We start from the raw sequence: 27,639 nt of genomic DNA on the forward strand, positions 1-27,639 counted from the left end.
GTTACATATTTTTAAAAACTTTATTGGAACCCCAACAGTACAGCTCAGACATTTGGGCAAGTTTAAGACTTGGTGAACAGCCAAACAAAACCAACATGGATGAGTTCTGAGTTGGTCTCAGTTCTGAACTTCTCCAGAAATCATCAAAGGGTTGCTAGAAGATAAAGAAAGAAAAATATGTTTTAATACATGAAAGAAACAGCACATTAAACTGCATTTATGGATACATGCATTTATGGATCCTTTTCATCCTGTCTGTGTTTAACAGACAGGATGAAAAGGAAAGATTTAGTGGACAGACACTCTCTCTGACCTTCCTTCATTGTAGTTGTCCTCCTGTCTGTCTATTAGAAATGGACAGGACAGATACTGAGAGACAGGCAAAGAAAAAGACAGATAGGGATAGAGATGGAATAAGAGAACTGATTGTGTGTAAATGTGTAATTTTACCTTTTTAAAAGTTCCACTGGTTCATGAAAGAGGAGAATGGATACACATGGGTTCACTGATGTCCTAGTGTTTTGCATAAGTTGTCCTGTTGGTTTTGATGTCACTTTTCCGTTTGCAGCTTTTGTTCCGCTTTCTGGGTCGAGGTCTATGAATTGTCTAAAAACAGATGGGAGACTTTTCAAAACTACCCTTTTATTTTTTTTAAGTACATAGTACATTATTATATTATATGCCTGTGAACTACCAAATATGTTTTGTAAAACCATTATTAAAATAGTTCTCACCTATGAAAAAATACTTTAGGTTGCAAAAGGCGCTGCTGGACCCGCTTGTGCCCTTGATGCTGGTTCTAGAAAAATAACAATGTTCAGTGATATTAGTTTTAATTTTAACTTAATACTCAGGTACACAGAGACATTTCCATAGACAGATACATTCTAATGTCTCTATCCATATACTATGTTTGCAGACAGAGACACCTTCTGTACATTCTGTGCCTCTATCTGTAGACCTAAGGTTGGCAGATAGAGTAAGATGGCACTATCTCACTTTGTCTTCCATCCATTAGTCTATGGACAGAAGGATGGAAGTTACAGTGAGACACAGACAATTGGAGTATCTGGGGCGGTGAGAGGGGTGAGGGGTCGGTCTTATCATCCCCCACAAGATGCTGCCCTGGGCAGTCGCCCATAGCAGAATCTGGCACTGGCTGATTAATCACAATTAATCACTATGCCTAACTTTGTAAGCTTGAAATATAAATATGCACACAGCTGTGCAAACCCCTCTTGCTGCACGCCAACAATTTAAAATCCAAGCAATTAGCTTGTAGTCTCCCATACTCATACTCATACTCAGATATTTACTCCACTACACATGCATACAAGTGGTACCAAACTTGTTCAGGAGCCAACTGATAGATAAGATCTATTTTAATTTCTAGTTCTTGGATGCCCCACCCTTTATGATACCTCCAAGGGCAACATGAAGCTCATATCAAACATCCACATTCTCAAAAAATGTTTTGTTGTCTCAAACCAACCATGTCTGAAGATTCTTAGTTTTCCATGGTTTCTATATTCAGGAAGGTTTATAACAAGTCAGTTTGTTTTAAATGTTGGTTAAGAAATGTTCCTCTACATTCATTTCCTGTGATGAGGCGAAACTCTATTATCCTCATCCATCCAGCGAAGACCGGTGTAATTCGTGCACCTAAAATTGCGGGTTAGTAAACTAGATGTGCACAACGTTGGCTAAAGACCCAACACAAGAAAGCTTAAACTGTTCAACTCTTGTTGCTGTTTGCTGTTGCGGAAAAAGTATTTCGCTGTTCAGATCACAGTAAGAGCTGTATTTTCAAAATCCAGCCACCTTACGGTATTTTCATGCTGTAGTTTTTACAGCCATTTGTTACAGTGCAGGTTATGAATTTTTGTGTCTGTGATCATGCTGAAGCATTAAACTGATAGCAATGCTTTAGGTCTAAAGGCTAAGTAGGGCAGAGTAAAAGTCTTTTGAGGTTTGCTGCAATTTCTCTTCAGTTTTTACAGATTTCCAGTGCAGTTCATTCTCACCTCTTTGATATTCCTGTCACAAGTGAATGCATTAATGTCCCGAATATCAGAGCTCGCAGGAGACGCACTCAGAAAACGATTCTCCGCAGCCCCTGGGCCCATCAGCAAGGCTGTGCAGGAGAAAGGCTTAAGGTTTGCTGATTGATTAACTGTTTATAGCAAACAACTTTGACTGTGACTGACTGACGGCCAGATTCGTCCAGATTTACGCTCTCTGCGGAATTATTCAGGTTCTGAATTCATGATTGTGAGTCTTCTTCTGCTCCCAGCACACATTTAGCAGTCTTACCACTCAACAGCCTTGGCTGAATGGAGGACAATAATCCTCTGTCTAGCTACTCCTCTGTAGCCAATTGGCACATGGCTGCATGAAGACCAGGATGATGCTGGGGAGTACGGCGAGCAAGGATGATTGCACCGGGCTGCTAGTTGGGCTGTGGATTAAAGGAATGCTCAAGAAAGAAATCAGTCTGTGAGGCAAAGATTTTAGCAGACTTCCACTACCACCTTTCTCATTTAGTTTTGTCTCCCTAGCCATCTCTTGTTCCTCCTCCTCCTTCTTGTCTCATTCTCTCTGCTGCCGCACTACCAACACTACTCTGTAATTTAATCCATTTAGTCATGGCTCCAGATCAATATCCATTTTCCTGTGCCTCAGGGAGAGCTGCTTGAATATGCTCGTTCCAAGCCGCGGTGGTGTTGGCCAACGGGGGCTCTGATGGGCCCGAGGGCCGATGCGGACGTCCTATGCTACACCATCTGGGGAAACAAAGCAGAGTAGCTGCAGATGTTAGATGTTGTACTGCACAGCTTACCTTGTTTGCCAGTGAATGACATCAGATTCAGTTAAGTCTGATTCGATTAGGGGGGTCTTGTCAGTGACCAGGAAGTGAGGTGGAATTACTGTTATTTCAGCTCCCTGCAGAATTGATTTACTGTCAGCGCAACACAAGTGCAGCTACTTTAACTGTACAACTGTACAGCATACGTTTACTGACAAGGTTGTTCTTGAGACCATCAGCAAGATGTCACAATGTGAGTAGAAAAAGTTGCTGTCACTGAGTAAATTCTCTGAGTGTAGATGCTGTAATATTTCCTGCTGTTCCACTTAAGAATAAATATTCTGCAACCCGCTGTGCGGTCGCCCGCCTGTGGCCAGCCGACCGCACAGCTTTCTACTTCACCATCTCCACTCTGCCATGTTTTATAAATATCCATGTAAAATATTCAGCTGTCATTATTTGCATGCAAACCATTATGTATTAAAAGATGAGTTCTCTAAAGTCAAAAGGACAGGCACAGTTTATGTGATGGGTCAGCAGCATATCAGATAATGAGTAACATTAAATCACATTAGTGGTCATAATTCAACCAGCTTTCCTGGTTATAAAAAACCAAACACTCTGCCTTTTGATTAGTTAATTTTAAATGTAGTTGACAATGGATGTATAGCAGAAGCTGTGTAGGAATTTACAGTTGTGTTTGCTCATTATCGTCATATTTTAGCGGCAAGAAATAAAATTAAGTCTGCATTTTAACATCACCAAAGATACCATTTAATGCAATTTAAAATATTTTTGGACAGCCATGAAATAGAGCCTAATACCATGTTGTGAATCTAAGATGCTGAAACTCACAGGAAGCCATCTTGTATGTTTAAGATCTCCAAAAGTGTAAATCTGGAAAAACCTTCAGCTGCTCAATATTTGATATATAATTTCACCTCCAATTTAAGGACTTAAATTTTTAATCAGAGTCCTCATCATTTCCAACATATGGTTCTCATCCATGCATGCATATAAAAGTAGTAGTGACCTTCTTGGTTTGGTTTGGGTGTAAACGGTAATTTTCCCTTATTGCTGCATCTCAACCATCGCTGTAAGTTTCCTTTGCCCTCTAATCTATTTCTGCTCCTTTTTTTATTATTTTGCTTGAACCTTACTGTGTTTGTCTTCCCTGTGCTTTACTTTATGGTCTTTTTGCCCTTTTTTCCTTCAGAATAAAACATATCACTTTTCCTCTGAGCTTCAATGTGAGCAGTGGAAATGTCTATTCCTGCACAGGATGAAGGTTGTCGGTTTACAAGTCTGGTTAGCAGGGGCCTCTATGTGTGAAGTCATATTCTCCAATGTTGCAGAAGGCTTTCCTCTGGCCATCTCTGACAGAAAAATGTGTTCTATAAATTGCCTGTAAGCTGGAGGTTGAGAGTGCAAGTGTGTGGATCAGTCTGCTTTCGTTAGTTGGAGTTTGTCACATGAATGGTTTAGATTTTTTTGCTCTTGTAAGCATGCAACTGTCCAGTGTTATTAATCTATTTCTGCATTTAATGTGCACAAACACACATGCTTGTTATTTTGCATCACTCAGAGGATGCAGTCACATAATACCTTGTGGTATTATAGATTTATTGCACACAAAGTTACATGTCTCAGCCTAATATTCTTTTTTTAGGAAATATAATAATAAAGTTTTTAAAAACCGAAAAGTTTTAATCTTGACAGTTATGGGGAAATGTTCCCTTGTCTAGCAGGCAGTCACAGGCACCCTCCACAAAGATGATAGACAAGAAAAGGTCATTGTTAAAAAGGCTGGCTGTTCACACAGTGCTTTATCCAAGCATATTAATGGAAAGTTCAGGGAAGGGAAAAGTTTGGAGGTAAAAGGTGCACCAATAACAGAAGGAGAATTGAAATGATTCTGGAGTAAAGCCCATTTAAAAGTTTAGAGGTGATTCAGAAGGCATGGACTGCAGCTGGAATGAGAGATTCAAGAGCCACCGCACACAGACATTTCCAGGACATTGGCTACAACTGTCACAATCCTTCTGTTAAGCCACTTATTAACCAGAAACTATGTTAGAAGAGTCTTAGTTGCACTAAAGAGAAAACATATTGAACTCCAAAGCTCTCTTCTCTTCTCAGTTCAAAGTATAATTTCTGGTACATTTTTAAATGGCAATCTGGACGAAAAATAGAACGCCACAGCAAATGTGTGCTGTAATCAAAGTTAAAAGTAGCCCAACAAAATATCAGAAAGGGTCATTTTTATTTAGGGGTGACTTTTTTGAGGGTCAATGAGAGTGTTTTAATCTAATTGAAAAAATAGTTTGATGATCTGAAGAATTTTGCTGTTCCAAAAATAGCAAAAACAGAATAAATTTGTGAGGATGCAAATACATTTTCACATCACTATTTGTAGTTCTAACTAGAGCAGCAATACCTCTAAACTGCCCTCAGGGTAGACAGAGCTTAACAAGATTTACTCAGATGTTCGTAAACTTTCTGGGGATAGTAAAAGATAGATTGCAGAAACTTGCTAGATCACAAAAAAATTGGACAACTGATATATGTAAACTGTGAAACCACCGTTGTTCTTATATCAACATGAGGAACTGAGACATCCACAAAATCTGTTAAACTCTTTGAGTGCTACATTTTCAGAAAACACGGAAGAAACTTTCTGTCTAAGTTGCAGGAGTTGTAAATTTCCAAAAGGAAAATATGCAGATTTTTCAAACTTGAGTGCTTCCCTTCCCTTTGGTTCTATCCTCCTATGTGAAGTTAAAATACCGACCAAAAAAGTGCAGACCATGCAGTTTTAGCCATGAGAGATGTGGATTGTTTCTCCTATATTTTGGTCATGATTAAAGTTAGAAAGTAAGCTCCCTGCTGAATGAATTATTCAGCCCTTTAAAGCAAAGCTCTATTTTGAGATTTTATTTCCATTAGAGTTCATGTTTTGTCAAACCACTATCTCTTACAATCCATTTTTCTCAGTTTCTATACTTGTAGCTTTTACTGACTGGGGTTTTCAAACAAAATAGTAAAATTTCATTCACACCAAACAAAAGGAACGCTGTGAAAAAAAAATTCTGTGATCTCATCTTTTATATCAGACAGAAGGGAGAGCTTGAGTACCATAGTACTCATGTTGCCTTTCATTCCTGCAACAAGTAAAATTGCTTCTAAAAATGGTTTCAGTATAGAGAGAAGGGCAGAATCTATTTAAAGTAAAAGAGGTTTCTTATTCTCCAACTCTTTGATGTTCAGAAGTTAAAAAGGCTAAAAGCCTTTGGGTAGGCTCTGGATATCTGAAGATGAAGACAGATTTAGGCTTGGCAATAAACCCTTTTGAGGCCAGGTAGAGAACCCGCTTTGTTCTACAAGTAGCTCAGTGCGACAATAAAGAGAACATTTTGAGGCTTGACTATGTCAAAGATCTCAAAAATATATTTTCCTGCAGCTGTCAGCGGTGATAAATATCTTCTGTCTCAATCTGCGTTCTGACTCTACATTGAAGAGCTGGCCCATAATGGTAATGGATTGTCCTCCACTTCACTGAGAATGAATTTCCTGATTCAGAGCTGAATATATTGAGCATATCTGATTGATTCATGACTGCCAATACCATTACTATCATTTAGACGTACATCTTCAGTACCAGCTGGATATGGAGCTTGTCAAGGACAGTTATTATGGTGGCATTACACTCGAAATGACCTGGCTGTGAACTGTCAGTGTTAACTGTGGATTAATTATCCAACCGTTTCTTTTCTGCTCTACCTGCTCCCTTCTGAATCTGTCTCCACACTGGTCTTTTGGTAAATTCTGTCATTTTAATTTAAAGGGATAGCCCAGAGCTTTTGAAGTAAGGTTCTGTGAAAATAGTACTTTTAAAGTCCTGTGAGGAAGTGTTTGCCCACATACAAATTACTTCTGTTTTTCCTTCCATTGCATTTATATGTTTCCACAAATCAAATTAAAGTTAACATCAGACAAAAATAACCTGTTGAAATGATGATTTCATGTACTATATGAAAAAAGCCACCCTTGTTGGCAATTTCAGACTCAAAGAGCTTTATTCATTGATTTTTGTAAGAGAACCAACCCGACACATGGACATTTGTATGCTTCTTGCTCACATACAGTGTCAAGTGTATGCAGAAACACATGTACACAGATGGCTGCATAACACACAAATACCTGTGTTTATATGCTGCTTGCTTTGATCCTAATCTTACCATGTTATATTTGAAGGTTGATTTTTATCTTTGTTTTTTTGGGGGTGGGGGGTTCCAGCAGCGTCATGCAACGCCTTGCAGCTTAGGAAACAAATTAACGTTTCTTTATCACACCGAACCAATGATACATTTTCCCTATGCATCATGTGCTGGTAAAGTGCTGCAATAGCGTGACTTTTTTGAGTGTGACAATTGGTTGCTTGGGAATGATTGCTATCTCTTCTGAACTGGCACGGCAACACTGCTCGCTAAAAGACACCTGACACTTATCGCAATGTTTGTCAGATTTCTCATTTCTGAGTCTTATTGCTTCATGGTGAAAACACAAGCAGAAATTGGAAGGCAAATTGCAAGTGAGAGAAAGAAAACAAAAAAATGAGGGAGAAAATTGCCCATAAGAAAAGAGTGATTAAAGAAAGTGTTGATCTAAAATAAATGATGGCTAAGTATACATCTATGTTTGCAGTTTTATGAATACTTAAGAAAGTACAAGCAAAGATAAAGTGTTCACCAAAATCGAATAGAAATTTTTGTATAGATGCAAACTGTTAAAGCGCAAAAAGCTGGCTTTGAATTATCTTTTGAAATTGTCTCTGTCTTCACCCTCATGCTTTTTACCTGAAAAGCACAAAACTTTGTTCAATTTCATTATTACAGCTGCTTGTACACAAATATACTGACATCCGCATGTAAATTGACACCAGTTTTACCAAATTTGAAATGTAATGGATTTAATTTACTAACTTTTTTTTTGTAAAACAGGTATTTAAAGTTTGACCAAACTTTCACGTAGAGGTAAAAAGTTAAAGTGTTTCATATATAAGACATATTTACAGATGCGTCTGCATCAAGTATTCCAAAAAAAGCTGACAGACCCCAATGTTCAATAAATTAATACATATTTATTATGATGTGGAAATATTCAGGGTTGTTACACTGAGAGGTGTGGTGTGGAAGAAAAAACTCCTCAAAGTTGGCTGTAGCATAAACAAAGGTGGTTTATTAGGCCTCCTTCAGCACAGCATGGCTCACAGACAAGACAAAATGACATCTTCTCAAGCTTTCTCCTTCTTTTGGCTCAGCCAACAGTCCTCTTATATACTGTTGTCCCCACCTTCTCAATTAACTGCCCAGCCAATCAAAGTCCGGCAAACATGGGCCTTTCTATAAAAGAGCTGGGTTTGAGGCGGGCCTCCTCTTTGGTAGGTTCCAAGATGGCCGCTACAAGGACACACCCAAAAGGTAACAAACATTTCACAAACAAAAGGATCACATACACATTCTAGAATTTAAATGTTACAGAAAATATTATTGCTTCTTAACATTTACTCACTTCTTCCCCCTCTGGTTTACAAAACTCAGGTAAACGAGAAAGGTAGTCAGCAATAAGATTTTTCTTACCTGGACAATGCTGTATGGTGAACTGGTATGGCTGAAGGGCGAGGCACCAACGTAATATACGGGCATTCTGATGCTGCTTGGAATGCATCCACTTCAGAGGTCTGTGATCAGTTTGCAGAGTAAACTCCCTTCCTAGGAGATAATATTTTAAAGAGTCCAAAGCCCACTTTATTGCAAGTCCTTCCTTTTCTACTGTGGAGTACTTTTTCTCCCGGTCAAAAAGTTTTTTACTTAAGAAAAGGACAGGTTTCTCTTCACCAGCTTCTCCCTGAGCTAGCACTGCTCCAAGACCAACATTTGAAGCGTCCACTTGAACAATAAACGGCTCGGAAAAGTTAGGACTCTGTAAAACAGGAGCTTGACAAATCAGTTTCTTTAAAGATTGAAATGCATGTTCACAGTCCTCCTTCCACATAATTTTAGAAGTAGACCTTTTTGTCAACTCAGTCAGAGGGGCTGCCAAAGTTGAGAAATGGGGTATAAATCTTCTATACCACCCAACTAAGCCCAAAAATGATCTCACTTGCTTCTTTGTTTGAGGTCTGGGAGTTGTTTGAATGGCTCTTACTTTTTCAAGTTGTGGCTTTATCTGTCCATGGCCAACAAGGTAGCCCAGATATGTTACTTCTTCTTGTGCCCATGCACACTTGTTCACATTCAGAGTGAGACCAGCATTCTGGATCCTTGCCATTACCACCTTTAGGATGTTGTAGGTGATTCTCCCAAGTTTCACTGTAGATCACAACATCATCCAGGTAGGCAGCAGCGAACTTTGAACAGTCACTAAGAATAATGTCCATCAACCTTTGAAAGGTAGCTGGTGCTCCATGAAGACCAAATGGTAGAACCGTGTAATGAAATAAACCCATTCCTGGAATCTGAAAGGCTGTGTATTCCTTACAGGATGGATCTAAAGGCACTTGCCAGTAACCCTTACATAAATCTAATGTTGTGATGTATTTGGCTTTCCCCAGTCTTTCCAGTAGCTCGTCAATGCGTGGCATGGGATAAGAATCAAAACAGGAAATGCTGTTTAACTTTCTTAAGTCAGAACAAAAACGTAGTTGATTTGAGTCTTTTTTAGGAACCAACACAATGGGATTTGACCACTCACTTCTTGATGGCTCTATAACTCCCATTTCCAGCATCATCTGGACCTCTTTTTTCAGTGGATCCATCATTCTTTCTGGAATCCGGTAAGGCTTAAGATGAACAGGTGTTGTATCTTTCAAAGTTATTTTGTGTGTTATAATTTCAGTTCGCCCAGGTACATCTGCAAACAGGGATGGAAAAGACTGTTTAATCTCACCCAGCTGTTGCCACTGATCAGGAGTCAGATGCTTAGGAGCCTTTTCAGATTTGGTCAATTCTCTGCATGGACTCATTTCAGCTTCCCCATCTTTCAACACAGCACTGTCTTCTGGCTGAACATCTTGTACCATCAGGATCTGCTTCACATCCATTTCTGGAACATTTCTTTCATGATACTCCTTTAATAGATTTACATGAAGCAGTTGCTTTGACTTTTGTTTTTCTGGACAGATAATTTCATAAGTCACTGGTCCTGCTCTTCTAACCACAGTGTAGGGTCCTTGCCATTTAGCAAGCAACTTACTTGGCCCACTGGGCAAGAGTACTAAGACTTTCTGGCCAGTCTTCAGCTCTCTTTCACGGGCACGTCTGTCGTACCATACCTTTTGCTTATGTTGAGCCTTCTCCATATGATCTTTAACTTGTTCTCTGTACTTTTCCAGGTTGTCTCTCTTTAAAGTTATTAGGAATTTTCCACTGGAAATCAATACATGGAGTTAATGGCAATGCAGGTTCAGGGTGTTTTGACCTGCTTTTGTTCCTATTTTTCTCCTGTCTATGCTGTCGTTTTGATTTCCTGATTTTATTTCCTACTTCATACAGATCATCATCTACATCTGGCAGAGGTTCTAAACCCTTTTTCAGGGAACGTGTGGTGACAGCACAGGAAGAAGCCACCGAGTTTTCTTGAACCAAACTGTCTAGGATTGGTAAATCTTCTCCTAGGATAACATCATATGCTAACTGATTCAAAACTCCAACAGTCAACATAAAAGCTTGTCCTTCAACATTAATAGTGACATCAGCAGTTGGATACTCTTTCTGACATCCATGAACACAAGTAATGTTTACCGGTTTGTTAAAGTTAGGCAGTACATTACTCAACAAGGATGATTTCACCAGAGTTTGTGAGCTACCTGTGTCTGCAAGAGCTTTTACAGCTTTGCCATTTATCACCACATCAACTACATATTTATGTGGAATCATGTCATCAGAAAGTTCATAATTATGTTCTTTGGAAGGTACCACACATAACTCTACTGACTTACTTTTTCTTAATGGACATAAAGAAGCTTTGTGACCAGGCTGCTGACAATAGTAACAAATGAGACCATACTTTAGTCCAGACTGTGTATACTTCTTACCACCCCTCTTGTCCAAGTTGTCAGCCTTAGTTGCACCTGGAGGTTTTACCTCCATAGACATTGGTCTCTCAGTCTCTCTTGACTTAAAAGGTTCTCTGTGAGCAGCCAGGTAATGTTCAGCCAGGTCTGCCGCTTCTTCTCCAGTCTTTGGATTGTTCTCCTTCACCCATGTGCGGACGTCTGGTTGAAGCACACGAAGATACTGCTCCAAAATGATTGTTTCCCCAATCTCTTCTTTACTCCGACTGTCAGGCCGCATCCATCGCTTGTAGAGTCCCTTTATCCGACCGTAGGTTTCACGTACACTCTCTCCCACTGGAACACTGATGCTTCGAAACCGGAATCTGTAGGTCTCTTCTGTTACATTAAACTTAGACAACACAGCAGCTTTAATAGCGTCATAAGAGTCAGATTGGTCCTCATCCATTCCAGCATATGCCTCAAGGGCTTTTCCAGTCAATAATGTGACTACTCTAGCAGCCCATTCAGCTGGTTGCCATCCCCATGTTTTAGCAATGCGTTCAAAACGTATGAAAAAACTTTCAGGATCCTCACCCTCCTTAAGGTCAGGTATTCTCGGATCACCTCCCCGGGTTGGTTCCACTCTTTGTGCTGGAGCTCCTTGTGCTATATGCCGCTGGGGCTGAGATGGAGAATGAGGTTCAGCTTGGTAATCAGAGGCTCCTTGGACTTCCTCTGTTGCAGACAGCTGAGACAGTGTCCTAGTCTCTCGCTTTGGGAAAGCTGCTTCTGTAGAAATGCCAGTCTCGATAGACAGCTCATGTTCAGCATAAACATCACTTCGCAGTTTTGGCATGTTACTGCGCAACTGTTTAATCTGATCAAGCAGTATTGCTTCTGTTTGTTTAGAACGTCGCATAAATTCTCTTATTTCATCAAAGATGTCAGATTCAGAATGTTCTTTACTCACAGCACCAACTGTGGTCTGCTTAGGCCGCACAACCGGTTCAAAAATGTCTTCACCAGCCATGGCTCCTTCAGGTAATGAATCCGGCTCTGCTGGTCCTCCGCTTTGTCCTTCTTCCATCTCAGAAAGGGGGCTTTTCTTTGTCCCACGAGTTCTACCACGTCCTACTCCTCTCATTTAGCCTGTCGTCTTCCTTCATTCACAGGCGTAAACCATCCCACTTCTGACACCACTGTTACACTGAGAGGTGTGGTGTGGAAGAAAAAACTCCTCAAAGTTGGCTGTAGCATAAACAAAGGTGGTTTATTAGGCCTCCTTCAGCACAGCATGGCTCACAGACAAGACAAAATGACATCTTCTCAAGCTTTCTCCTTCTTTTGGCTCAGCCAACAGTCCTCTTATATACTGTTGTCCCCACCTTCTCAATTAACTGCCCAGCCAATCAAAGTCCGGCAAACATGGGCCTTTCTATAAAAGAGCTGGGTTTGAGGCGGGCCTCCTCTTTGGTAGGTTCCAAGATGGCCGCTACAAGGACACACCCAAAAGGTAACAAACATTTCACAAACAAAAGGATCACATACACATTCTAGAATTTAAATGTTACAGAAAATATTATTGCTTCTTAACAAGGGTGAATCAAAAATGCACACATGGTGCACATTAAAGGTAGTTGTTGTCTAACCTGAATTAGAAAAATATCAAAGCAAAAGCTTATTATCCTATAACAGATTATTTTCATCTAGAATTTTTTAACCCTGTCACAGAAGGCATCATAATGTATTTCTATTAGGAGCAGTTTTATAAACCCTCCTAAATAAATAAGTATGACAAAACCAGAGAAAAAAAATCCTCATGCAAATCAGCTGGAAGTGCATTTTATGTTAAATGCTTCACTTTGTTCCCCTTTTCACCATATCCAAAGTAAATAGCTTTAAAGACATCTTCCCTCGTGGTTCTACAAAAATGCATGTCATGCACATATTTCCACCGCATATTCATATGTTCCTGTGGAGAAAAGATGTGTGCAAAGCTTTTCGTTGTCACATTGTTCATGCATTTAGCCTCAGGTCTCAAGCAGCATCATGAAAAGCACAAAACCTCATCTCAGTGCATTAAAGTCTCACAGTATTTTGTGAATGTGCACTAAGCACATTTTACTGGTCTGTGTCCTGGGACATTACTTTCTGTTTCCCCATGTGGATGGACATTGAAACGTGGGCAAAATCTCAGAATATTTTTAAAAGGTGTTGCATAACGCAGCTACTGTGCAGCTTTGACAGTGAAGAAAATGTATCCTCTCAATTGTAAAATTGTAATTTTACAAATACACTTGTAAAATGTTACATTTATATTCTGTTTGCACACGTAAATTTCAGACTCACTTTGCAGATTGATAATATTCTTAAATTAATTTTTACCTCCAAAAGAAGCATCCTGCACTTCTCTGAAAGTTGTAAAATAACATACAATGGAAGGTTTTGGTATTAACTTTCAATGCAACAGGCTAATAATTGGCTATTGCATATAGTTTAGTATCAATATCCAACAAAATAAGATGAGCCAGACCATTGTAGATTAATTTGGAGATGATATCAAAATTAGTCCGCGCTCCCCTCCTTTAATCAGATCGGTGAAATCTTAATTTAGCTCCTTGGTAACAGAGCCTCTTTTTTTGTAAATTTTTTGGACAGTTCTCACAAATGACTCCCCAAATGAATTCCATATATCTCAGGAACTACAAAGTGTATTTGACTGGTTCAGGTATCACAATAAAGGTAATATTCCATGGAATACTCTAGAGCAGTGGTTCTCAAATGGGGGTACGTGTACCCCTGGGGGTACGTGGAGGTACTGCAGGGGGTACGTGAAGCTTTTCAGAATATCTTTAAAAAATCAGTAGGCTCCTCATAATAAGTCTTGGGAAAAATTATTTTGTAAAAAGTTCGAAAAAATATAAATGTGTGTTCATGCACTGAATTTTATATTCAATATTTAGTTTCAATATCCTTTAAAATAAAACGGTTTGACTGGTTTTATACCTTCCTGGTGGTCACCGTCTTCTGTTTTTCTTTTTTGTTTAACCATGCAATGTTTGCAATATGGATGTATTTGTCAGGTTCACTGATATAAGTTGTTTGGCTTTAATAAATCAGACAGTGATTTTACAGCACTGTACCTCTTTTTAATTCCAAAAATGTTTTGCCCGTGTCAGGGGGTACTTGACTAAAAATATATTTTTAAGGGGGTACATCACTGAAAAAAGTTTGAGAACCACTGCTCTAGAGGTCTAAAAATCAGCATTTGTATTATTGAGCAAATACATTTGGCACACAGTGAAAAAATAAGAAATAGAAATAATAAATTCTAATTCACATACATAATTCACCTACATTATGGAATGTGGCTTTTCCTTAAACGCATGCAGTTGAAACCCAGAACCTCTAGCAATCCAAACTACAGGTTCTCAAAACTTACTGTACCAAATTTCATTCCAAAAATATGAAGCATAGACATTTTGTAAAGGTATTACTTGATAAAATTCCAGGCGAACATTCAAAATGTGCCATTTTTGGACATTTTGGCACCATGTGTGCAATAACAAATTTCTCTCTCTTTTTTTATTCCCCCCCCCCCTTCCCCAAGTTATATCTTCATATAAATGTTCTCTGCAATTAATAACAGTGGTTTTTGAAACAATATTACAGTGAAACACTAATGAGAAGTCCTGTCCTGGGCACTCTTGGTTTATAAAAGCGTTGAGCATTGAGTCGGAAACCCAAACCTACGGGTAAGATTTTCTGCAGGCCATTGGTGGACTTGGATGATTGACACATCTAATAGCCAATAGAATCTGAACATCAACATCATTCACCAATCACAACTAGCGGAAATGCATTGCGCAAATGACCGTAAAGCTCCAGAAGGGCACAGATGCGCGCTAAAGAGAAATCAATCAATCAATCAATCAAATTTGATTTGTATAGCACATTTCAGCAGCAAGACATTTCAAAGTGCTTTACATCATTACAAACACAGAAACACAATGCAATATAGAATCAATAATCAAAACAAAGCATTAAGTCAAGTTCCATCCATAAATTTGTAATTGATTACATTTCAAATACAATTCTAAACAGGTGGGTTTTTAGTTGAGATTTAAAAGAAGTCAGTGTTTCAGCTGTTTTACAGTTTTCTGGAAGTTTGTTCCAAATTTGTGGTGCATAGATGCTGAAAGCTGCTTCTCCTCGTTTGGTTCTGGTTCTGGGGATGCAGAGCAGACCAGAACCGGAAGACCTGAGAGGTCTGGAAGGTTCATACAACAACAGCAGATCTTTAATGTATTGTGGTGCTGAGCCGTTCAGTGATTTATAAACTAACAACAGTATTTTAAAGTCTATTCTTTGAGCTACAGGGAGCCAGTGGAGGGACTTTAAAACTGGTGTTATGTGCTCTATCTTCCTGGTTTTAGTGAGAACGCGAGCAGCAGCATTCTGGATCAGCTGCAGCTGTTTGATTGATTTGTTGGACAGACCTGTGAAGACGCTGTTGCAATAATCAATACGACTGAAGATGAATGCATGGATGAGCTTCTCTAGATCTGGCTGAGACATTAGTCCTTTAATCCTGGAAATGTTCTTCAGGTGATAGAAGGCCGACTTTGTAACTGTCTTTATGTGGCTCTGGAGGTTCAGGTCAGAGTCCATCACTACTCCCAGGTTTCGGGCCTGATCGCTGGTTTTCAGTTGTAATAACTGAAGCTGTGCATTGACTCTAGATCGTTCCTCTTTAGGTCCAAAAATAATAACTTCAGTTTTGTTTCTGTTCAACTGGAGAAAGTTTTGGCACATCCACACATTTATCTGTTCTAAGCATCTGTTCAGTGATTGGATGGGCTCTGAGTCACCTGGTGACATTGTAATGTAGAGCTGTGTGTCATCTGCATAGTTATGGTAGCTAATATTATTTCCTGTTATAACCTGAGCTAGTGGGAGCATATAAATATTGAATAAAAGGGGTCCTAGGATTGAACCTTGGGGTACCCCACATGTGACCTTTGACCTCTTTGATGAAAAGTTTTCAATTGAAACAAAGAAATCCCTGTTCTTTATGTAGGATTTAAACCAGTTAAGCACTGGACCGGAGAGTCCGACCCAACTCTCCAGTCGATTCAGTAATATATCATAATCAACAGTGTCAAAAGCTGCACTGAGGTCCAACAGAACCAGCACTGTGGTTCTGCCACAGTCCGTATTTATATGGATGTCATTGAACACTTTTACGAGGGCGGTCTCTGTGCTGTGGTGAGCACGAAAACCAGACTGGAAGGAGTCAAAGAGGTTGGTTATAGTTAGGAAGCTAGTTAATTGTTTACACACAGCTTTTTCAATAACTTTGCTGATGAATGGGAGGTTGGAGATCGGCCTGTAATTCTGCATTAGTGATTTGTCCAGATTGTTCTTTTTTATAAGTGGTTTGATTACTGCTGTTTTCAGAGCCTGGGGGAAAACGCCTGATGAGAGCGATGAGTTTACTATTTGGATCAGATCAGCAGCAATAACAGGCAGGACTTTCTTAAAGAAATTTGTGGGTAAAACATCCAGACAGCAGGAACTGGAGCTTAGTTGACTTATAATTTCCTCTAAGGTTTTAAAATTAAGTAGTTGAAATTGGGTCATTTTTCCTGTATTTGTTTTGTTTGGGCACAGCATTGGTACTGACTTTATAGTGGATGTACAGATTAATCCTCTGATTTTTTGAATTTTCTCTGAAAAGAAGCTGGAAAACTGGTTGCAGGCGGCAATACATTGGAATTCAGGCGGTAACGTCATAGGAGGGTTTGTGATTCTGTCAACTGTTGCAAATAAAGCTCGAGCATTGTTAATGTTTTTGTTTATGACATCTGCAAAGAAAGCCTCTCTTGCATGTTTTAGTGTTAAATGATAGTTACGTAGTCTTTCTTTATAGATGTCACAATGAACGTGGAGTTGAGTTTTACGCCATTTTCGTTCTGCCCTACGGCAGAGTTGTCTTGCAGATCTAACTGTTTGTGCATTTCTCCATGGAGATTTCTTTTTACCAGACACAACCTTCATTTTAACTGGGGCAATGGAATCAATAATATCTGAGACTTTAGACTGAAAATCATTTACCAACTTATCTACATCATTACAGCTTAGGGGTGAGGAAGAAGAGTAGATTTGATTAAAAGTTTCTGCTGTGTTTTCAGTGAGAAAACGTTTTGTGATGGTTGCTGTTTGTCCAAGTGGGTTAAAAGATAAAGAACTTTCAAAAATAACAGCGAAGTGATCCGACAGGGCGACATCAGTTACAGAGACATTGGAAATATTCACACCCTTACTGATAACCAGGTCCAGTGTGTGTCCTTGAGTGTGTGTTGCTTGTTTGACATGTTGTGTTAGACCAAAAGTCTCTAAAATATTAGCAAGCTTTTTTGCCCCTCTGTCTTGGGGGTTGTCAACATGAATGTTGAAATCACCAACAATTATTAAACAATCATAATCAATACATATGAGAGATAGAAGCTCATTCAAGTCAGTAAAGAAATTTTCCACAAAAGTTGGAGTTTTGTATAGAGTTACAGTCAAAGTTCGTTTGCGGCCTTTAACCTCAATTCCAAGATACTCAAAAGAGGTGAAGTGACCCAAAGAGATTTTACTACAATTTATGGTATTCTTAAATATTGAAGCCACGCCTCCTCCTTTTTTGTGTTTTCTATTCTCATTGAAGAAATTGTAGTTAGGAGGCGCAGATTCAATTAGTACGATCGATTCATTATTATCATTCAACCATGTTTCTGTCAGAAACATAACATCAATATTATGCTCAGTGATGAAATCATTAATTAATAGAGCTTTAGCACAGAGAGATCTGGTAGCACAGAGAGATCTGGTAAAGAAGTCCTCTGAGTTTGTAGGCGGTATCCATGGAGACAGAAAAGTTGAAAATAGTGAGGAATCAAATCAGTGTAACACAAGGACAATAGATTACAAGACCTGAGTAGAAATATTTACTCTAAAACAGATTATGGCGATGACACAGTAAAGGTAGGACTAAATTTAGCTTTTTAGCTTCGGGAAATTAGTTTTGTTTTTTGTCTTCTTTGTCTGTTGGTTCAGTGAGTTTTGCAAATAGTATGTTGATTCTAATATTGTTGGAAACAGCAGAGCTTGGGTTTTAATCTGATTGGTAGGACCGTGTTGCGCTGTCTGCCGTGTGTTTACCAGGTGTGAGTCGTTAAGCGTCTAATTAGCCTCTAGTTTTGTTTTTTTTCTCTTCTCCATAAAACTGATTAGTGTTGGAGCTGAGTATTGTTGAGGTATAAATTATTGTTATCATTTAGATGAGCTTATGCCGGTTACATGGATATGCAATATTCCTATATTGGTGATTGTATAGCATGTGCCTAGATTGATATTGTTAGCAGAAGTGCTGCAGGACCCAAAAATGGGGCCTATTCTTGGATAATAAATGTACAGTTTCCAAATCATTAATACCCTCCTTTAGACGTTGTTTGGAGTGTCCACTAGTATAGAAGGGCATTTGATCTTTATGTGTGTTTGATGTCAGTTTCCTATGATTTCGTGTGACAAATAATGAAGTTAATTGTTTACAGAAATCACAGTTTCATATGGATTTGAAGACTCAAATTATTTATTGATCCTAAGTAAAAAATATAATCCTTTGAAATACTCATAATTATCTGCTTCTTCTGTTTGTAATAAAGCTTGTGGAGTAGAAAGGTGAAGAATTCATCCTTCTAAGTAGATTAGCTAATTTATGAAAATGGTTTTTAATCTTTTTATAGCTTACATTTGATTAATCACACTTTAACATTTTAAATCACTTTTATAAGCAGTGAAGTAACAGGAACTTGTCTCCTCATTCTGACTGTTTGTGTTAGTATAACTCCTCATTTGAATGTAAAACAATGCAGTGATTTAAACTGCTTTATTAATCACAATTATCACCTGAACATTATTTGCAACCTTGTTTATAAACACTGTTGAGTTAATGGCACTTAACATTTTTAAAATTTGGAATTGGTAAGATTTGTCAAAAATCCTGACTGTTGAATAAAACATATCCAGATTAAGTTGGTGATCAGAATGCATTTAAAAGATATCAAACATTTGGTGGAAGAGACATTTTTCGTGATGCACTGATGTGACTGACATAGCTCTTCAAACTAAGTCAATTTTTCACTTTATTTCATAAAATCAGTTAAGAACCAGCTTCAACAACAATTTTGGTTTTGCACCAGAAACAATTTTCTTGTCCTGGGTTTACATCTTTGCACAGTTAGACTGAACCTTATTCTAAAGATAGACATTAGAAAACAGTATGTCAAATCAGCATTTGGAAGAAACCCATCTCTCTATTTGATGAAAATAGATCCAGTAATCATTGAGTCATCCAGTTATCTTGGTTGAAATGCCAGAAAATCATCCTACTCCTGTTGAGAATTGTCTGATTCATTCTCTGCAGGTGAATTTCTATCATTTTCCCCGCAAACAATAAATGATTCAGACGCTATTTATTGGCGAGTGCTTGAGAAAATCCACGGAGTAAGCCTGGATGACTAGCATCTGAGCTCATAGAAACCGAGAAAAGATTGTCTCATCCCTTCAGCCTCTCTTTGTTTTTCCTTTTTCCTCTCTGTCCTTCTCAGAAGCTGACGGATATCCAGCACTACGTTTTCATTCAGCCTTGCACGATTGCGCTCCTATTTCCCTGCTGGGAGGTCAGCTCTGTTCCGCGTCTGCTGGAAAGCTTTCACAACGGTCTCATATTTAGCCATTCTGAGCAAACAGCAGGTAGATTTGCTGTTTCCTCTGTTTAAAGTATGTCATTCCAGCCCATCACTTCAGAGTGAATTTTGTAATGGGAAAATGTTTAAGAAATACTGCCTGAAAGTAAAAGGTACTACTTAGGACAGGGGTCTCAAACTCTAGTCCTCAAGGTCTGGTGTCCTGCAACTTTTAGATGTGCCTCTGCTGCATCACACCTGAATAGAATAATTAAGTCATTAGCAAGGCTCTGGAGAACTGATCTACACAAGGAGGAGGTAATTAAGCCATTTCATTCCAGTGTTTTGTACCTGTGGCATTTCTAAAACCTGCAGGGCAGCGGATCTTGAGGACTGGACTTTGACACCTGTGACTTAAGATCTTAAAATATAAAATAAATGTTAAACTGTTAGTAACTTTTACTGCCTGCATTTCAAACTGTTATGCAGATATTAGAAAATTCATAAACCAAATTGTTTGTAAATCCTGTCCTAATTTTTTTGTCTTTGTAAGTAAGATAGAATAATTCTTTGAATGTGCAGTGACTCCTGGGATAAACATTTTAAAGATTTTAAAATGATGGCCTGGATAAATGATACCTGTACTGCTTCAGGGAACAAATATTATTTTGGGGGGTATTTTTTTGTTGTTGTTTTTCGCCTGCATGTTTGAAACTCTCCAAAGTGAACAAGCCAAGCAGAGTACATTAAACCACCTAAGTGTTTTGGGGTCCACATTTCCCCGCAGAAAGGGAAATGTAAAACATAAATTATGATGTTTATAAGAGGCTGATTTAGGCTACTTTGTTCTGAAACCTGTCTGGAGGTAATTGCTACTGTGGCTGGTTCACTTTATTAGATGTTTCTCCAGTGGGCCCATGCTCCATCTCCAGTGGGCCCATGCTCCATCTCCGTGATGCCAGCTGATTAGTTTGGCTCTACAGGGCACACATTGCAGCGAAGGTATTAAAATGTGTACTGTGTAATTAAAAATGCCAATTGTGAGAGTGGAAACTATTACAGCTGGCGGAAGGAACATCACAGACATCCCCAAGAGTCCTGAAAAGGCATGTATACATCAGGGAAACAATTTCCTGCAAAAATCCTGTACACATGACGGCGCTGCGATTCACTGGGAGTGTTTACAGTACGCGCAGCCTCTCTGCAACTTGCACAGTGAGCGTTTCGTTCATGAGTCACCACTGTCTTCAGCCCGAGGCTCAGCATCCAGCCAGCTGAAGGAGGGGATTCATGTTTTATTTTAGTCCCTCTAATATGCCGTGAAGACATCATTCAATCAATCAATCAATCAATCTTTATTTCAGACACAAAAGAGGTCCATAGTAAAACAAAAAGAATAAAAAAACAAAAAGAAACATGACAGTCACTTTATCTTGAGCACGTTGTTTTCTAGAGCCTCGATTGTTTAAATGCCACAGAAGGTGTGGATGACACAAACAGCTTCACCCTCATCACCGTCACAGAGATCATTAGATGTGCAATTTAGCGTGCATCATTAGATGTGGCTTTTTCTTATTGCCAACCTCAGCAGTCTGTGGCACAGCGCCCCGTCCTTGGTGGGAGAAGGATGTTATCTTTTATGTCATGCACACACCAGCGCTGCCCACAGGGGAGAGGTGAGTTTGCAAGGAACTTGGCTGATTGAGGGCACAGGGCACAAGGCTCTCTGTGCACAACTATAGTTGCTGTGAATACTAAGGATGTCTCGCAAGAGACTCTTTTGTCAGCTTCAGCTCCCTTTTAGAAGAGTCATAAATAGCACACAGTGTGAGCACTCTTTCCTCCGGTGTTGGCATGCCATAGACATTTTTATCTTTACTTTTTTTGTCTACATCTGCAGATGTCATGTGACTTATTCTACCAGATCCAACCAGACAGAGATAAAATACCGAGTGATGTTTTTTTTGCCTTACATAAATATGTAATTGTGAAATTCAAATATTTAGGATTTAAAATGAAGCCACAGCAATAAAAGAAAACGATAGGATTTTATGATAAATCGAAACCTAATCATTGAGCATCTTTTACTGGCACCTCATGAGACTTACAAAAACAAAGTCACTGACTGATCAAAAATGGTTTTTAATAATTTTTTAAATGTCTTGTGTTCTAGTTCTGAATCCATTCCTGAGTAGTTTTTGATGCACCTAACTATAAAAAGGGTTCCAGCTTTTGCTATTGCCAAGAACATAACTGCTTGGTTATGACAATTTTTAAGTGGGTGATATCAGAATTCAAATATCTCTTTAACACTTGATTTGACTGATATGAGCAGAATGAGCAGTTGTTAAAAAGTTAGACCTGATATAAATATTTTATTTAAATTCCACAATCTACTTGCCTAAAGTGTACTTATTTTATGTCATCACCCCAATAAAGCAGCCAAGTTCCTTTTTGTGACCTTAGACTCAGAGTCAGTGAGAGACGATTCCCAAGTCGCACTGCTTAAAAATGGAGCAGCCAGCCAGTGCATCAGTAACCTGATTATCCCAGTTGTCAGTCTGTGTAAGGCCGCGCTTTGGGATCTGCGTGTCCTCTGATTCTCACTTCAAGATAAAACTGGTCCTCCTGGAGATGGGAAGCGACATCAGAGCAGGACAGACACGAAAACGTAGGGAAAGAAATCACCGGGATTTTATAAAGTCAGGTAAGAAAACAGATTCATAAAAGCTTTTCTTTTTTTGTTAACAGTGATCAGTTTGTCTCTCAGTCACTAAGTATTATGCAGTGGTTTGGGGAGTACTTTACCGTCTCTTTGTGTTTTTCTTAATTGAAGCTGTGCGCCACTGTGTGGATCATATAGTATGCTTTTGCTTATTTGTGTTGGAGCATTCATTGTCTTTTAATGCTGGTTTACTCACTAAGAATTCTGTTATGATTATTTTTAAGGCTTATTATAACCGCTCAAAATAACTTCCCTTACTGAGGCAGTTTAAAGTAGATATGAGAGTGTAGGAGTCTCAGAAGAAGGCAGCCATTTACCGAGGGGAGGGAAACAGGATGCAACTTGTGGGTGGGCCTTAGTTATTGTTTCTGTGAACCACAAGTGTCTCCTTTATATGCCGTCTTTGCTTCTATATAGGGGAACTTTGTAGCACAAGCCTTTGTGTCTTTGTTTGTTGGGAAAGACATTTTTTTGAGCCCACAGTATTCATGTCATTTTAATCTGTATCTTTTCAGTCCATCATTTGGCTCCATAAAACTTTGGATTAATCTTTGCATCGTCACAACGGATGAAACTGAGTTGCAATTTGCAGCCCTGCAACAATGGCTGACTGCATTCCAGATAACACAACCAGCGTTATCCAGAATCCCAAGGCTGACCTACAGGATGGTACCAAAGTTTCACCTGAGTCCCCATCAGCAGCTGTGATCAAAGTGAGACCTGCAGACCTGGAACTGATTCGAAACTTGTCAAAGTCAGACTCTGACCTGTTGGCGTCTCCGGTCGGAGAGGAGGACGGAGGTCTGGGAAACCGCAGTGGCTCTGTGGCTAACTGCAGTTCTGGGCAGCCGTCCATCGAGCGCATGCCTTCCTTTGCATCTGAGTGGGATGAGGTAATACACAAGCTGTCGGGACAAGCATGAGGGTGTAGATGGCAGGAGGAATGGCACTGTGGAGTGTGTCGCTGTGTGTGAATGAGAAAAAAAGGGGAGTGATAAGAAAAGAGAGGACAGATTAGTGGGGAAAAAAATAGACAAATTTAGCGGCACATTTCAGGAAACGGAAAGGAAGGAAGAGGAGGAGAGCGGAGGCAGCAGTGTGATCAGGAGTCCAGCTGAAGCAGTGATGGAGTAACTTTACCCAGGCTGTCAGCAGAGAACGCCTGCGGGCGAGTGCTTGAATGCATGAATGGTTTGATCACTTGCACCGACCTCCCTGTAGCAGCCCTGGCATCCAAGACTAATTGGGCTTGTGCTGTCATACCACATCCATTCAGTACATGTCTCAGGGGCCGACCCACGCTTCTAGTGTCTCCTCCTGCTCTTTTCTGGCTCCTTTGCTCCGTCTTGCGCCATCTACTTTTGAGCCCACTATGAGCAATCCTTCACTAACCCCTCTGTACCCCCAACCCACTTGTCCCACCTCCTTCAGTTCCCATTCATATCCTGAAAAAGATTTGACTTGTGATTTCTGAGCATTTGGAATGCCAACCCCTCCTTTCAGCTTTGTAAACACTGTGAAATTATTTAAAATGTCTCTTTCCAAAACATAAACTTTTAAATATGACAAAAAAAAGTCAGTGAAGAAAATGTTTTTGCTAAACCACAGCCATGACCTTTTTCCACTTCAGAATCAAGGTTCTTTACTTTATGCACAATTTTTAATCCTTATGCAAGCTGTTCACAGAAAAAAAAAAAAAAAAAAAGAAACTTTTGAGATTTTGTCACATCACAACTACACACTTCAATTGTATCTCTTTTTGACATATTTTCTTACAATGAAAATCTGAAAAGTGTGGTGTGTATCTGCAGTCAGACACGCAAGTCATTACTTTGTAGAACTACTCTATGCAAATAAATTTTCAGGAGGCTGACTTGTGCATCAAGAGACTAATTTCTTTTCTTTTCTGCAAAAGCGCTCTAGTTCAGTCAGATTAGAGAATGTCTATAAACATTAATTTCCAAGCCTTAGTTTACTTTGACTGAGCCATTCTAACCCATGAAAATGCTGTGATCAAAACTCTTCTATTGCATTTCTGGCTGTGTATCAAGAGCTGGGGTGCTGCTGTTTTTTGCATCATTTCATAGCTTTTCTTCATGGATTCTGACCAGCTTACCTGTCTCCACCGAAGAACAGAATCCTAACAGCATGATGCTGCCACCACCATGTATCAGCATGGTGATGTGCACTGAGCTTTCTCTTACTCGTCAAATTTTGCATATACATGAAAATATTTCTTTGTCTCATCTCATCTGACCATCTGTCTCTTTCTACTCATCAGATTCATGTGATCTCAAATCAACTTTATGAAACTCATTTATATACAGTTTAGTTCATTCCAATAAAATCCAATCATATAGTCATACAGATTTTTTGTCAACTTTATACAGTACAATCAATTCAATACAAGCATTAAACATTACAGACATCCAGCTGATCTTAAAAAAGAAACATTAAATCCTCAGTCCTGATCAATTTTTCCCTGTTATGACTATTTGCGCAAGATTATCTGTTATAATCTTGGATTCTCATGGCCCAAACTCATGTCATCTTGATTTAAGCCCTGCTTAGTGCATGAAGACTATGACCCTGTACCACTGACTTGTGCAATTACACTCTTAAAACAGAAATGTGTCACCACACAAGGCCGAGAAAATGTTGAGCTTCCACTTGAATTTGTGTATCTTCCTCTCTGTCATCTCCCATGCCCTTTTCCTGCTCTCTGCTCCAACCCTTTGCTCTCTGACACACACTGTTTGTTCAGGCCATTCTGGGTGGGGTGTCCTGTTCTTGAGGGCATCCTGTTTTCTAGCTGTCTTTTTTCCCCTCAGTGCTTCAAGGGATTTTCTTTGGCAATGTGAATGTGGGGGAGTGACTGATACTGCTTTCATGCTTTCCTCTTAGTTTGTAGGTATTGTTTCAAATGTGCATGAAGACTTACATTAAAAACCTTCAGCCTTCACCATAACAATTTCTGATGCTTATTTTACTCAGTATCTTTTTCTTACTTGTATTAATTGACCAAGTTTCAAGTTTTTTTAAAATGTTGACTGAAAACGGTTGAGGAGTTTTGCAGCAGTAGCTGCATCAGAGCCCTTTGTGATTTCTTAAAAGTAATATTGACTTTTTGCCACTGAAATAAAATTAAATGTATGTTTTTACAGCAAGATTTATTCAAGCTCATTAAGCTTCACTTAACATAAATAACTACAAGTTTCCATCAGCCATAAGAAAAAATCTATATTTCATGCTATCAGCTCTGTCAGGTTAAACTGTGCTTCTCAAAACGTTCCATTATCGAAGTTATTTAAACTCTTATTGAAATAGCCATTATTTCCAAAGCTTCTGTCAATCTCATTCATTTCTAATTTAGTTCTTAATGTCCTATTGTTGAGGCTTGATGGTTCTCGTCATTCTCCATCACTCTCCCTCCTACTGGCTGATCTTATTTGGACCCACAGGTAATCTCGGTTATGTCTTCGAATTTGGCCCGGATCCCAGATGAAACTGGCTGCTGTTTTTCGCCTCTTTTTTTTCCTACTCATCATTGTGTCTACCAATCTTTTGTTGATTCCCTCAATTTGAAACCATTTCTCCTGGCACCCCGCTGCGGGGAATGGAAGCTGGAGTCTTTGCTCATCTAACGAACAGCGTGGCCTTCTATCTGCAGAGAAACAATTCTTGACCTTTTCTCTGAGCTCGCTTCACTTGTGTTTGCCCTTTTTGCAGTTGCTTTCAACTAACCAGTTCAAACAATTGTTTTAGCAGAAGCAGAAAATAAGAGTCTGCTTCTAGTAACAAGCTGTTTTATTAGAATACCCACATGCACCTCTTTCAGATTGACTTTTTTATTTTAATGAATAATCAACGTATTTAAGCAACAGAAAAAGCTCAAATAAAGTTTGATTATGAAGTCTGACACAGAAACATTCACTGCTGTAAATTATCACAGTATACAGCACTGTGACATGAAAGTGAAAACAAAATAACTGTTTCAAGCATAACCTTTATATCCATTTGACATTTTCAGTGGAAGCATATGTGTATTAAATGCTATATCTTGTGGCAGCTGATATTACGGCAAGCCATTCTTTGTTTCCTATTGCAGCAAAAGCACTTGGTATTCTGTTAACAGTTTCACTTACATAAAAACGAGTCGGCTGATGTAACGACACTGCTTCTGATGCAAAAATGGCCAAATTTTTGTCCACGTTGAAACACATTGTAGATGAATGTGGGACGCTACGCCAGTATGCTCGAACTTATTTGAATCTGTGTGGGATTGTCTTTGATGTAAATAAAACTTTAATTACGGAAAATGCTCAGTGGAAAACCTCAAAGATGTAACCACATTCACCCTTGTCCCTGCAGCAGCAGATGTCTCAGTGCTGCTGCCTGGTTTTTGGTTCGCCTTCATGATAATGTTCGTTTTGATGTCCAATTTCTGTTAGCTTCTGTTGTTTTAGTACATCTGTCTTCTGAAATATGACATTGTTCACATATCAGAATAAAAGAAAGTCTTAATACATATTTAAAATAACCATTTAATTTTTTTTTTATCAAATGTATGTTTTGTACCAGCTTCTCTAATGAATTTAGTCCCCCTTGATTGTGTTAAAAGAGGATAATTTGATGTTAACTTTGGACAAAACGTTTGGCTCTTTCCTCCTTAAATCTTCTGAGTCCTCAGCAAGTGGCGGCGGCGTGCGCTAAAGTGAAACAACAACAAAGCGCGTTGACGTCACAGATCAGAGTTTAATCTCATACAAAGCAATCAACAACAAAACTGCAGAGGAACAGAGATATGCATTTTTCTCATAAAAATAAAGACAGACAAGGGGAAGACAAACAAACACAAAAAGCAAAGACGCGTCTTTGGAGAGAGCCGATATAAAAAAGGCAAAATGTTGGCCGCTCTCTGTATTTTTTCTCCTGACACGTAATCTTATAGTAAGGAGGTGTTTTTCTATTTAATTTATGCACTCAAGGCGTTCCTCTTGTTGACCAACTGGAAACTCCCTTAAGCACTCAGAGAAACTTGGAACTCCCCTAATTTACAGCAAAGATCAAAGGGCCATCTGGCGTCTGGCGAAACAAAGAGCGCATCGCTGCGCCCTGACCCCCGTGGCTCCCACGGTCATTCTGAGTACAGAACGACCTGAGATAAAATCTCACAGATACCTGTGAAATCTAAAGTCTCTCTGCCCTGCCGGGAATGCTAATTTTATGGCTGCGTGGTTTGGCCTCACAGCAGGGAGGCCCCATTGAGTGATCTGCATTTTGGCCCCTGTTTGTCTGAATGCCTGCTCATCTGCTC

General features: G+C 39.2%; 1 protein-coding gene and 2 long non-coding RNA genes across 12 annotated transcripts in view; 1 reads left to right on the top strand and 2 right to left on the bottom strand.

The window, feature by feature from the left end:
• Position 1: 1 nt before the first annotated feature.
• On the bottom strand, positions 2-23,206 carry LOC114136153 (uncharacterized). Of its 3 annotated transcripts, XR_003593749.1 has the most exons (6): positions 23,090-23,206; positions 2,025-2,783; positions 735-793; positions 451-606; positions 314-344; positions 2-154 (listed from the first exon to the last, which is right to left on the bottom strand). It is a non-coding gene; the product is annotated as an uncharacterized LOC114136153 (long non-coding RNA). The 3 variants fall into 3 exon arrangements; XR_003593748.1 differs by lacking the exon at positions 2,025-2,783; XR_003593750.1 differs by lacking the exon at positions 2,025-2,783 and having other exon boundaries at positions 314-369.
• On the bottom strand, positions 11,988-12,450 carry LOC114136154 (uncharacterized). Its single transcript, XR_003593751.1, has 2 exons — positions 12,248-12,450; positions 11,988-12,110 (listed from the first exon to the last, which is right to left on the bottom strand). It is a non-coding gene; the product is annotated as an uncharacterized LOC114136154 (long non-coding RNA).
• The window catches only part of anks1ab (ankyrin repeat and sterile alpha motif domain containing 1Ab), a 61,278-nt gene continuing 51,411 nt past the window's right edge, over positions 17,773-27,639 (top strand). For 3 of the 8 annotated variants that reach the window (XR_003593745.1, XR_003593746.1, XR_003593747.1), the window contains exon 1: positions 22,668-23,215. Coding sequence is in view for 4 of the 8 variants with exons in the window: in XM_028003968.1 (XP_027859769.1) it covers positions 22,925-23,215 (291 nt within the window). In the remaining 4 variants the exon portion in view is untranslated. Of the gene's footprint in view, positions 17,895-21,908; positions 22,305-22,666; positions 23,216-27,639 lie in introns of those variants that run through there. The other 5 variants (XM_028003969.1, XM_028003971.1, XM_028003968.1 and 2 more) reach the window with 4 other exon arrangements.

This window comes from Xiphophorus couchianus, chromosome 20 (genome assembly GCF_001444195.1).
Source record: "Xiphophorus couchianus chromosome 20, X_couchianus-1.0, whole genome shotgun sequence".
In the NCBI taxonomy this organism is placed as follows: domain Eukaryota; kingdom Metazoa; phylum Chordata; class Actinopteri; order Cyprinodontiformes; family Poeciliidae; genus Xiphophorus; species Xiphophorus couchianus.